Below are 15,566 nucleotides of genomic sequence, written 5' to 3'. Positions count from 1 at the left end.
CACTCTCAGGCCCTTGAAGGTGTCCCCCTTCTGGTAACAAGAAGATAAATCTATAAAGAAAAGTAACGAAATGATATCATAATAGTCAGGATAGGAGTTATCTCTAGGATGGGTGGAGGAAGGTCATCAGTGAGGGGCCTGGAATGCAGGAGGACTAGGGGTGGGGGTTATCAAGATGTTGCATTTCTTGTCTTGGATGGTCATTACATGGGCAATAGCTTTATAAATGTTCTTTTAACTGGCAGTTCTCTTCTGAATGCTTCTCTTTTCCTAATGAAATAGAAAGTAAGGTCATGAAATGGGACTGAGGATGGGGGAGGAGGTGTTGAAGATTTGAGGAAAAGGAAGTTGGTATGAAAGAAACAGAGAAGTTGGAGAGTAAACAGAATAGGGAAATACAGTATTTTTTACCTTATTCTTTTAGGAAAACTTTTCACTTTTTTCCTGAGTTATCATGTTTTTTATCTCCTATACAACATTATTTTATTAACTTTAATATACTACACTATATGCAGTTATCCCAAACACATTGTTAAATTATAATGCTGTTTAATGTTTAAAACTAAATGTTAAAAGCAAAATTAAATCTTCATAAACCATATACTTATGATAATAGTTTTAATACATTAGTTACTCATTATTTCACCTTGAGCGTTAGGAAGCTGATGTAGTTTATATTTAGACAAAAATACACAGAGCTCAGACAGGGATTTTTATTCTTTTTCTTTCAACTTTCTGTACCAAGTAGCTTTAGTGTCAACTTCTATATTTTATAAGTTTTAAACAGACGTAGGTTTTTATTACCTCTTTATTTTATTGATCTCAAGTCCAAACGCCATTTTTTAAATGTCAGAAAATATAATATTAACACCACAAAACTAAATATTGATATTTAAAATTACTAGAAAACCATTACACTCTTAAATTTTACTTAGAAGATTTAAATGGGGAAAGTTGATTGGTCTATATAATTTTAGAATTTTACCTAGGTTTTTATATGAATCAATCTGTAAAAATAAACTATTTCAATTATAACATGATTTAGTTGTAAATTCATGTTTATAATTGCATAGCTTCAAGTATTAACACACATAATGTAAAGTATTTAAAAAGGCAAATATAGTAAATTTAAACAATTATCACTAATGTAGCTTTAAAATATGCCATGAGTTTTCATTTTCTAATATTCTGTAATAACTGTGCCAGTGTCATAGAGATAAAGCTCTTAGTCTTTTTAAAAGAATTTGAATCTACAAATACTGAATCTAGAAATATTAAAAATTACAACTCAGATAGTTCAGGAAAAACTACCATGTGTGTGTAGACAGAGAATGAGTTCTCAAATAATAAAGCAAATGGTTTATGGGTATTCTTTAAACTCTACTTATGCTGGCAACTTTTCTAGAAGTTCAAAATTATTTCTAAATAAGAATTTTAAATGAAGAACTGACACATGGACTGACACAGTGACATAAGTGGAAATGGACAGTGTACTTGGAAATAAATGCATCTCTTGAATAAGAAAAGTGGGGGAGTACGAGAGTTTATCCCCTTCTTTTCAGCTTAAAAACCAAAGCCATTAGCTAAGTAATGATTTTTGTAAATACTTTTTTTCATTCTGAAAGCTAGCCTTTAAATAGAAATAGCTGCTCTTCTACTTTTCCTTCCCTTGTACAAACTCTGTGTTCCCCATACTTGAATCTGCAAGCAGAGTACTGTCCCACCCCATCTAAGTCTGCACAGGGATCAGACATGGGAACTCATCTGCAGCGATTCTGGACCAGCCATTTTCTGTTGACCTTGCTGGCAAATGCTTTCTGATCTCATATTGCTTATAGCTGTGTCTTTAATTTCTTTGATATTCAGTGAGGAATCCCCACAGCTAGGATCTACAGTCAGATCATTATAAATGGCAATTTTGGTTTGGTAAGGAGGTGCAAGTGGAGATCATTACATGATATCATCTATAAGGGAAAAACTGCAACATATGTCATCTTGGAAATCCTCAAAATTCCAGAGTTAAAATGAATCGGACCATTAGGCAATGTCTCTGTGAAATTTCAGATCCTACAGTGCTGTCAACAACAAACATGTCACCAATAACACAAACTCATCAAATGTCCCAGTTGAAAGTCATCTTTAATTACTGTTGTTACTATTATCATCTGCAGCAGCATCATTATCATTAGCACAAAACTAAATCCACTAATAAAGCAAAAACCACACCCCAAAGGCAGGTCTTAATGACAGTGAATCAATAACATTATCTTCATGTACAAGGGACAGCACCCTGAGGATAAAGACCATATCACAGCTTGATAATCAATTCAATAATTCAGCCAACATTATTGAGCACCTAAGCACAATGGGAGATTTAAAAATGTGTACAAGAATCCCTGCTTTCAAGGAGTTTTACAGTCTAGTAGGAGGTATTGAAGAACATCAAGAACACAGCCCACATGAAATCAGTGACATAATGGAATCAGTGCCACATATGAATATTGGAGAGGGGCATCACACGAGACTAATGTCACATTCAGTTAGGGGCAATCACATTCAGTTAGGGATAATCAGAAAAGGCTCCTTAGAGAAGGTGGCATCTGAGCTGGGCTTTGAGAAACCAGAAGGATTTTGGCAGACTGGCATGTGGAGAATGGATATTGCAGGTGGAGAAAATAGTGTGGGCCAAAGCATGGCCATGGGAAAGCTAGTGGCATGTTTGGGGAGGGAACAATAGTCCAGTTTGGCTAGGATATAGGATCTATGTAAGTGGGAATGGTGTGATAAAATGCTACAAGTTTTATGAGGACCATATTTTGAATGGCTCTGAATGACAGGCTATAATTTCAGATCTTTAACTTATGTCACAGTAACTATATTTATCCACAGCAATAAAATATGCAATTATTTATGAAGAGATATAGTCATTCCAGTTCCAGATTTCTTAGGGAACCTCAAGTGGTTTCTAGGCAATGTTATTGCCTTGCTATCAAAAATGTCCCAGCATTTAACACCAATCAACCTATAGTAGAATTATCTATTCTGCATGCAACTAAACCTATTCCCTCAAAGTCTATTCTTCCCATCCATCCAGGGACCACACTTCTTCCCACTGCCCTCAGTTCTTGTGGCACATGATCAGTTGAGGCAAGTCTAACTCAGGATTTCCAGCCATAACTGCTACCCTGAAACTAGTACCCATAGCCTTGAGAAGTGAGAGTGGTGGTGGCAGGAGTAGTGAACAATGTCATGAAAATGTAGCCATCTGAGAAAGTCTATGGAATCCCCATCCTAAGAGTCAAGCTTAGTTCTCTGAAATTGGAATTCCTGGTCCTCCACTCAGTTTGGTCCAGAGGACAACTGGAGGGGTCCCAGAACTCACAGTGCCTAATTAAGGTCACCTTTTAGAGTTTCCTCTTATTCATATCTTTTAGAGTCAGTGAATTCCTTAAAGGAATGACATTTCATGTGGGTTACCAGTTACTTAAAGGCTTCCTGGGTCTGAGCCTGTTGAAGCTGTGGATAGACCGGGGTGAATTTCTTTTGCTAACCAAGGAACACTGTTGGCTTTGTCTTTGCCCAATAGGCTGGTAGTTGGGGACTTCTCGAGTGCAATGACAGTTGAAAGATTCTAAAGAATAGTTGTATTAGGTGACCAAGCTAAAGAAGTAAGCTATTTAAACCAACCCAGGAAAGCTTAGAATAACAAGTTGCCATGGCCACACTGCCTGCAGCTAGTCAGTCTTTCAGCTCTTTCCTGGAACGATACCTCCTCTGGAGGAAGTCATGGATAGCAGTAGTGATGCCCCATGTCACGCTGGACCTTAGGATGACCAGGGAACCTCCACGGTAGATCAGGAACACCTTTCGGCCCCGAGTGTCCCACACGTCCTGGGCAGAGGCCCACAGGCTTGGCATGCTCTGCCAGCCAATATGGGACTGCATATTGGCAACTAGCACAATCAGAGGATACAGAACTAGGCAGGTGATTGTTCCATTGACACTCCCAGACACCAAGGCAGGAACCCAATGGGGCAGGCCTTGCTCTGCCAAGCTATCCTGAATGGGATCCTTGAAGGAGAAATACAGAGCACTCCCCAGGCTGTTCCTGAGAAGGACAGGCCAGAAACCGCGATAGTAACCCAGCGACAGCCGCCCCCAAAGCCCATAAGAGTGGAATTCCTTGAGAATGCTGAAGGTGCTGGGAAAGCGAGCTTGCTTGCGACCATCCTGGAGCACATTTTGCACCCTTTCAAAGGGGCTGAGTGCCACAGCCTCCACTACACCAGACATGAGCCCTGCAGCCCAGCGGTGTCCCAGGGAGTGTGGCCCAACAGGGGAGAGACAATACAGCAGGCTATCATAAGTCCCAAACAGCAGAGTCCCTTGCAACGTCTTGGAGAGAAGAGGCGGGTAGATTCCCCGGTAGAAATATTGAGGGCCTTCATGCCAAAGCTGCCGCACAGCCTCTGACACCGCCACAGCATGGATCTGTTGCCGGAACACAACCTTATAGATAGGAAAGGTCAGAAAAGTAGACATAAAGTTGGAAACGGCCCCAAGGGCGTAGGCCTGGGAGTGCCAGCTTCTCTTTCCCGGAGACTCTGTTCGTGTCCAGTGCTGAAGCTCCTTCCCAGGAGAGTGGTTCTGTTCCCCCATGCTGAAGATAACTGGGTGCAGAGGGAAGAGACTGGCAAGAGTGGAAAAAAAAGAGGTTAGACTGACCAATGAAATCTGTTAGTGAGCATTTTCACTGCTTAGTTAGAAACAGAGTTCCAAGAAACTCAGCTCTAAGGGAACAAGCGACTTGGGGGGCCAGTTTCTGAGAAACAAGGGCATTCTTAAGAAAGAATTCATCCACTTTAAATTAAAACAAAGGCAGTCAGTTTTGCTGAACAGAGACACCTCTACAGTGTTTTTCTGATCCAGCAAATACTCTCATATTCAAAGAAGGTTGAAGGTTGAAGAAAATAAAATTGGGAAAGGAGGGCTCCGAAACGTTACTGCATTCACCACATGAAATCTTGCATTTGATAAACTGTTAAAATAATAAGTTGCTATTCTCTTTCCAAAAAGTGGCACTATCTTGTAGAGACAGAAAGGCATTCAAAAGTTGTAGTCCAGTACTTTCTCTAAAAGTTGGTAGTAAATTGAGGGAGCGGGGAATCTCCTTGCCTCTCTTTCTGCAGATTCCTGATAATGTGGTAGCTGTTTCATGGCAACACCCCGCCCCCCTCTCCCAGTTGAGGAACAGAAAGATTAGCTGTTCCTGGAAGTTTAGCATGAAAAGGTTCCGTATCTGACAGTTTCCAAGCTTAACCTTGTAGATCTGTAGCTATATAACAGTGCAGGGGTTCTCAGCGTACATGCTACTGACATTTGGGGCGAGATAATTCTTTGTCGTAGGTGCCTGCCCTGTGCATCGTGCAATGTTTATCAGCATCCTGGTCTCTACTCACTGGATGCCAGTAGCACAAGTTGTGACCTGCCCAGCTCTGACAGACAAAAATATCTGAAAACATTGCCATATGTCCCCGGTGGGTAGGGAGGAGGTAAAATTGCCCCCAGTTCAGAACCACTAGACTAGATGGAAGAGGCCATTCAAGGATTCCAGAATACTGCTCCTACCCTAGAATGGTCTGGGAGCAGATGGAGTTGTATGAAAGGTAACTGGGGAGCCAGGGTCCATGAAGGAAATTTGGGATAAAGAAGAAATGAATGTTCAGTGCAGGTCTGAGAACCTGAGGGAGTTTGTCAGGAAGGAACTAGGGGTGAGAGGACCAGGTGTGATGTACGGGGGATGGTGTGTGGAGGAGAGAAACAGGAAGCTGTGTGGGTAGGGGAGGCGGGGAGTGGGGGACAGGCATGATGGTCGGGCAGGGGACTCACATCTAGATCGACAGGAAGCCTGGTAGGAACTGCAGACCCAGAAGTTTCACACAGAACCCTGGGCTGTGTGGTCCCAAGAGGAGAGGGGTGTTGAGGCTCTAATTACGCTAGCCTGTTCAATAGAAACAAAGGGGGGGTCCCCCAGGCTGAGGCACTGAGGGAGGGCTAGGAGCCAGGCACTGCAAGAAGCCCACTGCAGGCTTCCCTGGGCTGCCGCACTCAGAACCTGCCTTGAAGCGCTTCTCCTTCCAGAATCGCCCCCCTTAAGCTCCTCCCTGGTTCTTCCTCCTGCTCTGTCCATGACTCCACAACTGACCTTACAATCCACCTCAGCCACAGTCTCTCTAGGTGGAGGGGGTGGAGCACAGTCTCCTGTGCTCTGCCTCCACCCCTCCCCCACCCCCAGCAGTCCAGATGTGCCTTAAGCCTCAGCTCCTTAACCCTCATGGCCAGAAGGAGGCTGGGAGAGTTCCTCTGCCTTGGACCCTTTAGCTGAGAACTGGCCAGGAGCAAAGGCTCAAGAGGCCCACTCCTTGCATCCCTCTGGGGCACTTCTGGGCCCCTGGCAGCCACCTCCATCTCTCTGGAGCCAAACGGGACCCCTCCCGCCTGCCTGGGCAGGAGGTAGCTCCAGTCAGGCCCTCAAAGCCACAGGGGCGCCTGATATTACCCAGCATTCCTACCAAGGATTTCTTCCCCAAGTTTTACCTGCATCTACATAAGGTCAGGCGGTGAGGGAAACGTTTGTCCCCTCTTCTATCTCAGAGTGCAGTAATGTTCCACTTCCTCCCCACATTTTCCTAAGTAACCTGTAAACATGTGTTGATTGACTGTATAGGGAGAGCTGACTTAGCAGAAAGAAAACTGGGCTAGAATTTGGCAGACCAGAATTCTCAGTGCCAGTTCTCTTATCAACTTCTTGTGTGACCTTTAGAAATATATTGACATCTTGGAGTGTAATGCATCTTGGAGTGTAAAATCAGCAGACAGGGAGGAATGCTCTCTAGGCATCCTCGTACTGTGCATGTGGCAGGCGGCTGATGTGGGGGAAATCAGGCCAGTATTTGATAGAGGAATTGTGCTTTTTCCATCACTGGTTCCTTCTGCCATTTTTGCCAGTCATTTTCAGGGATTAAAGCTGAACAATAATTTAGAAACAATTTACCTTAAATATCTGTCATCATTTTATAAATCTAATTCTTCCTGTTTTATGGGGGAGGGGGAGTCTACTTTACTCCCATGTGTTTTTCCGTTAAAATGCCAGCCTTTGGGGGCAGACAGACCTGAGCCTGAATTCTCCCTCCACCACTTGCTTAGTTGTGTGACCTTAGGCAAGACACTTCCTCAGTCTCAGTTTCTTCAGCTACAAACTAAGGACAACAGACCTCCCTCAAAAGGTTGTTGCAAAGATCAACAAAATAAAATGAGATAAAGTGGTTGACCATCCATGGCATGGTGGCCTCAGTAAACAATATTTTTTTTACAAAAGATGCTTCCCGACCTCATCGTCTGTGAGGATGCTGCAGACACTCCTGCAGGATACTCAGAACAAGATGAAGTGGTATCTTGTGTTCACATGAGAGGCAAGGAAGACCTTTCTTCTGTGAATGCAAAGGTGCTATATAAACCATCCAGGACAGCCTGGTCCCTTAAACAAGAATTTCTAAATAGAGGCCACAGAATGAGTCTGGAGTCAGCCTACAGCAGTTACCCCCTGGACCCCATAATGTGTCTCCTATGTTTACAGCCTAGTAAAGTGAGCCAAGGGGATTCTAGACTCCCCTGGCCAGTCTAGCCCAGATGCACAGCTTGCATGACTGCGCCAAGATCCAGCCCTACATTTCTCTGTTCATTCCGGCATCCTTCAGCCATTCCTTTGGCCAGCTCACAAACACATATTGATCATCTACGAAATCACTGTAGGTAAGTCACTGTGGAGCCAGAGGTGAACAGGACTTGGTACCTGCCCTCGAGGGCTTGGGAATCTAGTGGGGGAGACAGGTCAACCATGAGCTAAACTATACTGGGAGGTAAAATAAAGCGTACACTAATCAAGGTCAGAGCAAAACGTAAGAGCAATTTATTTCACCTAGGATAGGAAGCAGCCAAAAATTTCTCTGAGGAGGGGCAGCTGACTTGATCCTTAACCAGTGAGCAGGCACTTGTTAGGTGGAGGAGTGACAGCAGGAGTTCTAGGCTGAGGAAGAGGCCTAAGGCACAGATGCCTAAAACATGAGTGGTACCTGGCTCTGGATACAGGCTGTGGGAAGAAGAGAGATCTGTGGGTGACAGAGACAAGCTGATGTAAAATGAGGGCCTTGTTTTCCCCACTGCAGTGCATTATAGCATAAAGATACAGCCTCTGGAGTCAGACAGCCCCGGGTTTGAATTTCTCTGTGCCACTTCCTAGCTTTATTACCCTTGCCAAATCTCTTCCACTCTCTGAGCCTCAGTATCCTTATCTGTAAAATGATTGTCATGAAGGTTTCACGTTATGAAGTATATAAAATGCTTAGTGCATTACCCGGTATACAAGTTGGTCCATAAATTATATTAGTAGCTTGATTTTTAAAAATGAGATCCCAGGGTTTCCCTGGTGGCACAGTGGTTGAGAGTCCGCCTGCCAATGCAGGGGACAAGGGTTCGTGCCCCAGTCCGGGAAGATCCCACATGCCGCGGAGCGGCTGGGCCCGTGAGCCATGGCCGTTGAGCCTGCGCGTCCGGAGCCTCCGCAACGGGAGAGGCCACAACAGTGAGAGGTCCGCGTACCGCAAAAAAAAAAAAAAAAGAGATCCCAGTAATATAAGTAAGATTACAACAACATTGTTTTAAAGGCTGAAATCAGTCTAATGCACTGGGTCATCTGCAGAGTACATTCTGAATTGTTTGTTTGAAATGAACCTATCTGTGAAACTGAAACAGAATTACGGACATAGAGAACAGATTGGTGGTTGTCAAGGGGGTGGGGATTGGGAGAGGGATGGCGTGGGAGGTTGGGGTGAGCAGATGTGAGCTTTTATATATAGAATGGATACACAACAAGGTGCTACTGTACAGCACAGAGAACTATATTCAATATCCTATGATAAACCATCATGGAAAAGAATATATAAAAAAGAATGCATATATATGTATAACTGAATTACTTTGCTGTACAGCAGAAATTAACACACCATGGTAAATCAACTATACTTCAATTAAAAAATATTGATAAAAAATAAAATGAAGGAAGATTTTTTTTTTCATTTCTTGTTTGTAAGACAACAGAGAAGCGTCCTTCATGGGCTTTGCAAAATGGGATAACAATGCCTGTCTCAACAGTGTTGCTGAGAAACTTAAATAAGATAACAGATGGAAAGTTCCTGGCACAGAGGAGCCAGGCAGCCAAGGGCAGCTATTGTTGCTTCAACTAATAGCTTTACCTCTCTAACCTTCAGGCTTTTTAGGTTTCTTTGTCGAAATTGGAAAATGTGGTCTCATTAGAGCCATGAATTAGAACACACTCCCACACACGAGGCCAGAGATCAGGGATGCCCTATATCTAATAGGAGCTAGCTTAGCAAATCCTCCTCCCAGTCTTGCAGGAAGAGACCCTCACTTTGTTCTAATGGCCCAATCCAGGCACCTGTACACAATCTGTTTCCTTCCACTATTTTTTGTCAGAGCTATAAGATCTATTCTTTGTCCTGTTTGATCCCACACCCACCAGGTCCAACTGCAGATCACCTACTTTGGCGATGAAGCCAATTTAAACACAGAACAAGAATCTGCAAGAGACCCAGGGTCAGATGTCATGATATTGGGGAGCAGAAGCAAGAGTCTGAAGGAAACCCTAGAGCTGCTGCTAGCATCACCCCTGATTGTGTGAAGCGAGTCTTCTCTTTACTTCCTACACCCTCCACCCTCCAACTCCCCACACTCTTCCATCCACGAACAAGCCCACAGTCCTCAGATGGAAGGTGCTTCATCTCCAAATGTTCATTGTTTACTCCAAGGAACTCTAGGTATTGAGGTAGTCAATAAGAAAGCAGAAAGGAGAAGGTGAAGTATGCAGGTTGAAGACAACCCAACAGCAGTCGAAGGGTATCAGATTGTTCACTTGCTTCAATGCATCAGGAGTCAAGAACAAGCCCTGAAAGGGGCCTCCTAACCACAATCTACCTAAGGGAAGTAAGACCTGCTCTTCAAGAACCAGAAATCATGGAAAATGGTACAGATTTCTCTGCCACTGATTTCACAGCCCATTCACTCTGGACAGCCCTGCATGCCGTTTCCATGGAGTTGCTCCTTCTCTGGGGCCAGTGATGCCAAATCCAGCAAAGGAGAGGTCCTCTCAAGAGATCACAGAAGGGCAACCTAGCAACGTGTCCTCAAGCCAAGAAATGAAAGAGCTATTATCAGCGGCAGAGAGCTGTAGTTCGGGGGTTAGGTCAAATTGTGTTTCATTTCTCACACTTCTTCCTCAAGTACAAGTTGAGAGAGAAAATGTTAGGAAGAAAGATTGTAGGGGAGTGGTCCTTAACCATTTCTGGGCCACAGACTCATTTGAAAATCTACAAAGCTAAGACTCAGAAGAATATACAGAGTCCAACTTCTACTCTTTGCAAACAATTTCAGGAAGGACCCTAGATAGGAAACTCTGCTCTGGAGTTACATTTCACGACAGATATGGTATAGACAGATACATTGGCCACAGCCCCATTTACTTATTACCACCAGCATAACGTGGTGTCTCCAGCAGTTGTTCACAAACCTCTCTACACCTCAGAATTAACTACAGCACTGGTTAAAAATATAAATCATCCTCCCCAGCCCTAGTCCTAGTAAATCCGAATCCCCCAGAGGTAGAGCTTAGGAATCTACATTTCTAACAAGCTTTTCAAAATGATTCTGAGGCAGCCAGCCTTGTACCCATACTTTGGTTAACAGCATGGATTCTGGTGTCAGGGAGACGGGATACAAGCTTTGGCTTCACCTTGTAATTTCAGGCAAGTCATTTCACCTCTCTGAGTCTTATCTCCTTTGGGGGTCATAAGATGTAAAAATAACTTTTTACTTAAAGAAAAAGCAGGCAGCTTGTTGTAGTGTAAAAATGAGAAAGAAAAGTGCCTCAGTTTCCTCTTCTGTACAATAGGTACCATAAAAGTTCCCTACCTCTTCCCCACTGCCCTCTTCCCACTGCCTCCCCAAGCCCTCTCTCAGCACTACCAGCACACCAAGACTGCTGTTGAGCTGGTTTAAGACCACCCGCTTAAAAATGCCGCCAAGGCAGCTAAGCGGGGCAAATCGTTGGCATCTGGAGAACAGACTTGGGTGTAAAACCGGATGCTGATACTTACTTGCTGTATGATGTCGGGCAAGACGCCTAACCTTTCTATGACTGTTTCCTCATCTGCAAAATGGAGATGATAGTCCTTGCTCACCAGTTCTATATAGTAGTTCCAAGTGGGCCTTCCCATCTCCACTTTGGCTTTGGCTTTTCTCAACTAACCCTCAATCTGAGAGTAGAGAGGAGTGTTTACAAGGGGCAGCCTTTGAAATCAGTCAAGTCGACTTGGGTGTGAGCTCGTAGCTCTGCATTTCCTAACCATAGTGACTGGATGCTTAAGTCCCCTCTCTGTTAAATGGGCATACTGCTACTCCTTCACAAGGCTGCTGAGACGAATAAATGAGATGTCCGTGCAAGCGCGTTTGCACGCAGAAAGCGCTCAGTAAATGATTTTCATCCCTTCCCCCTATACAAAGGTGAGGAACTCTTATTGTTCACTTGATTTCTGTCCCACCTCGTGTTGAAGGCATCCGGTCTCAAAGCGCGGAGGACCACAGAGGTGTAAGGGGAGAAGGAGAAAGGAAGCGAGGGGGAAGCAGCAAACTCACGGGTAAAATGCAAATCGGCCCAGTCCGAGAGTCCGAGCTGGACTTGACACCGCACCGGCTCCCGCGCCTGTGTGCCGCAGCCCCGGCCGACCGTCTCCCCCCTTTGGCTAGCAATGGCCTCGGGCAGGAGGCTGCGCGGGGAGGCCGCCCCCTCGCCCCGTTGATTGGCCGCGCCGCCCGACTCATCTTGCTCTTTTGTCTCAATGGGCAGAGGCTAAAAGAAGCGGCGGCTGCTGGGAGGGCTCAGCGGGTGGGCGGGGGCGGCCGCTGCTGCCTTGGGAACCGCGCTGCCTCGACTCGGCTACCCTTAGCTGGGCGAAGCGGCTCTGTCTGGCGGCTCCGGGTCACTTGGCTGCTTAGGAGGCGTCATCTTTTTCCCCTGCAGGGCCACGGTGACCGGCAGGCGGCATCCACAGCTGTCCACGCCGGAGCATGGGCTGTCCACCAGCCCAACACAGGTAAAGAAAAGGGGCGCGATTGCCAGGCCCGGAGAGAGGAGAGAGTAAAGCCCCATCAGGACTGGGCGGCTCCCCGTTTGCGGAATCGGGGACTGCGAGGCAGGGGAAGGAGCACTGCCGCGGCCCCGCTGCGCTGAGGAAGGAGGTGGGTTCCACTGGATGCTGCCGAATGGGTAGGATTTGCCAGGATTGGCGGGAGGGCGTTTTCAGGGGGTAGTAATGGGGCGGGAAGGGTGGGGGGAATCGCAAGCTGTCTGCCTTGAATCCTCTTTGCATCTCCTGGTCCTTCCTGGTGAGGGATATGTGGGTGTGCGTGTCCAACTCCCATTCCCTTTCTCCGTGGCAGGCCATCAAAGCCGAATCCGAACTTGAATTCTGTGCGGCTGATTGCGGAGCTGGTAGGCCAACGATTTCCCGGAGTGGGGTGTGGGGAAGTCGCTTTGGCTTGTATTCACAAGGTGGGAGAGGGAATTTTCCGTCTGGCTACAGCGGAGGAGAGGTCGAGGGAGCAGGATGAGGGGTGAGACTGCTTCTTCCCTTCCCTGCCCTGCCCTCCGTGATGGTCCTGAGGACTGGGATCTGCAACCTCATATGGACAGAGGTAGACCTACCTCGGAATCGAGCTTTCTCACGGAGGCACCTGTTGCAGAGACTGAACGTGAAATGAAGGCCCGCACTTGTTTCTGAGCTCATATAAGAATCTTGAGAAATAACAGGGCAAACTTTGAGAAGGGGATGTGGTTGAGACGTGAGACCATGAATTTAATGGAGATCTTACTTGCTACCACAAATCTGTGAGACTTAGACCATTGCACTCTATTTTGAGAGCCCAATATCGGCTCCACACACTGACTATTTCACCTAGAATTCTAAGCAACAGTTGCTCTCCCACGTGGAGGCCTGGCAGGAGGGGATGGTTGTAGCTCTGAAAAGCACCCTGCTAGCATGGGGACACCCATTAGCTCCTGAAGGTTGTAATTGCCGGTTTCCTGCAGGATATTTTCCAGGCAGTGGACAAATGGAAAATGTACCTCAGGGCGTTCAGGAAGGTAAAGAAAGCGACCGCAGACTGCTTTCCTGCAGTCTACTACCTTACTGACCTTTCCCACCCCCTTTTCTTTACAGTTCCTACTGAGATAGAAGGAAGGCAGAGCCCAGGAACTTTGCTTTGGGGATTTCTCCTAAAGATTAGGCTTTTCTAAAAAGCCTGAGCATTTTGTTATATTCAGATAGACGATCATCGTCCATCATGGCTAGCATCATTGCACGTGTGGGTAATAGCCGGCGGCAGAACACACCCTTGCCACCTTGGGCCCATTCCATATTGAAGTCCCTAGGGAGGAGTCTTGGTCCTTTAAGGGTCAATATGGCAGAAAGAAACATGAAGTTGTTCTCGGGGAGGGTGGTGCCAGCCCAAGGGGAAGAAACCTTTGAAAACTGGCTGATCCAAGTCAATGGGGCCCTGCCAGATTGGAATATGTCTGAGGAGGAAAAACTCAAGCGCTTGATGAAAACCCTTAGGGGCCCCGCGCGGGAGGTCATGCGTTTGCTGCAGGCGGCCAACCCCAACCTAAGTGTGGCAGATTTCTTGCGCACCATGAAATTGGTGTTTGGGGATTCTGAAAGCAGTGTCACTGCCCATGGTAAATTTTTTAACACTTTGCAGGCACAAGGGGAGAAAACCTCCCTTTATGTGATCCATTTAGAGATGCAGCTCCAGAATGCTATTCAGGCAGGGATCATAGCTGAGAAAGGTACAAACCAGACTCGCCTGCATCAGCTCCTTTTAGGGGCTGAGTTGAATGGGGACCTGCGCTTCAGGCTGAAGCATCTTCTCAGGATGTATGCAAATGATCTGGAGCGGCTTCCCAATTTCTTGGAGTTAATCAAGATGATAAGGGAGGAAGAGGATTGGGATGACACTTTTATGAAACGGAAGCGGCCCAAAAGATCTGAGCTAATCATGGAGAGGGCAGCAAGCCCTGTGGCATTTCAGGGCTCCCAGCCAATAGCCATCAGCACTGCTGATTGCGACGTGATAGAGGTAGATGATACCCTCAATGACTCAGATGAGTATGTGATCCTGGTGGAGTCTCAGAACCCTCCACTTACATCCATAGGTGCCCCTCCCCTCAGAGTCAGGGCCAGACTTCAGGCTCAAATACTGATCATCAATTCCCTAAACAGTTCTCAGGCTCAATCTCCTTCTACCAGTGGTGGTTCTGCATATAAGAATGATGGTCCTGGAGATATACGTAGAGGCAGGAAGAGAAAATATACAGTCCGCTGTTCATACTGTGGTGATGAGGGCCACTCAAAGGAAACCTGTGACAATGAGAGCAACAAGGCCCAGGTGTTTGAGAATGTGATCATCACCCTGCAGGATCTGACACACACAGAGGAGAAGAAGTCGAAAGAGGTCCCTGGTGAACACAGTGACCTCTCTGAGCCACAGTAAGGAGCTAGACCCTGCCCTAAGTGAACCCTTAACTGTATTCAGAGACTGGTGATGGGGAAAACAGGGGAGGGGGTGGGGGAGGATTCTAGGTGCATGAATTAATCCACAAAGTGACTTTCATTGGGGAAGAAGAGGTTGTGAATACCAGCAAAATGGAGCGGACAGCCTGACCTCTGTCCCTGCTCCCCCCTCCATCTGCCTAAGGATCTATTCTGTGTGTGTGTCTATTTCCTTGATGACTTTATTCTTTTTGTGAAAGGAGTATAAGTCATTGTTAAACCTTCAAAAAATGAATGAAAATACAAAACTAAAGTAAAAATTACCTGAAACTCTCCATCCTTGTATAACCATTGTCAGTCCTTGGATAAATGTCCTTCTCGATATTTCCCTATTCCTGTGTACCTAGATAGATAATAGATAAAAGTGATCAAATGTAAGTGCTTTTCTATTCTGTGTATTTTTTCACCAAACTATGTTGTGGATTTTTATGTCAATTAATATATATAATCATCAAGTTTACTGTCTCTATGTGTGATATTACTTTTAGGAACATAGAAGGAAAATAATAAGAAAACTACATATAGAAACTATAAATGGGGGAAGCTCATACTGTGAAGTGGTGGTTTATCAACCTCATTTTAAGATGAGGAAAAGAGAAGCTGAAAGGAGCTATCTCGCAAAGAGTCCCTTATCACAACTGACCTTCCTCCTATATCACAGAGTCAAATTTGCACCCACTAGTTAATAATGCCCCAATGCTTTCTTAGCTAATGCACCTTGAGAAATCTGATGACAGGACAGGGCTGGGAGCAAAAATGAGAAATGGGTATTTCAGGGGCTCCATTCCTGTTCACTTTGGAAAGGGGTGGCTCTCCCTTCCCTGT

The 15,566-nt window shown here is 45.6% G+C and overlaps 2 protein-coding genes across 3 annotated transcripts in view; one reads left to right on the top strand and one right to left on the bottom strand.

Annotated features, from left to right (window-relative positions):
* LOC132418921 (thymosin beta-15A) overlaps positions 1–11,850 on the bottom strand; it is a 30,447-nt gene extending 18,597 nt beyond the window's left edge. Inside the window, exons 1-2 of one of the 2 annotated variants that reach the window (XM_060002996.1) lie at positions 11,767–11,850; positions 3,464–4,690 (exon numbers count right to left, since the gene is read on the bottom strand). In XM_060002996.1, the coding sequence (XP_059858979.1) occupies positions 3,739–4,659 (921 nt within the window). In that variant the 5' untranslated portion in view covers positions 4,660–4,690; positions 11,767–11,850 and the 3' untranslated portion in view covers positions 3,464–3,738. Of the gene's footprint in view, positions 1–3,463; positions 4,691–11,766 lie in introns of those variants that run through there. The other variant, XM_060002997.1, reaches the window with a different exon arrangement.
* A 1,433-nt stretch (positions 11,851–13,283) lies between these two features.
* ZCCHC18 (zinc finger CCHC-type containing 18) lies at positions 13,284–15,163 on the top strand. The gene has a single exon (XM_060001686.1). It carries the CDS (start codon positions 13,474–13,476, stop codon positions 14,680–14,682), a length of 1,209 nt encoding a protein of 402 aa, XP_059857669.1. The 5' UTR covers positions 13,284–13,473; the 3' UTR covers positions 14,683–15,163.
* Positions 15,164–15,566: the final 403 nt, after the last annotated feature.

Source organism: Delphinus delphis, chromosome X (assembly GCF_949987515.2).
Source record: "Delphinus delphis chromosome X, mDelDel1.2, whole genome shotgun sequence".
NCBI classification, from domain to species: domain Eukaryota; kingdom Metazoa; phylum Chordata; class Mammalia; order Artiodactyla; family Delphinidae; genus Delphinus; species Delphinus delphis.
This window is presented reverse-complemented; position numbering and strand designations above follow the sequence as displayed.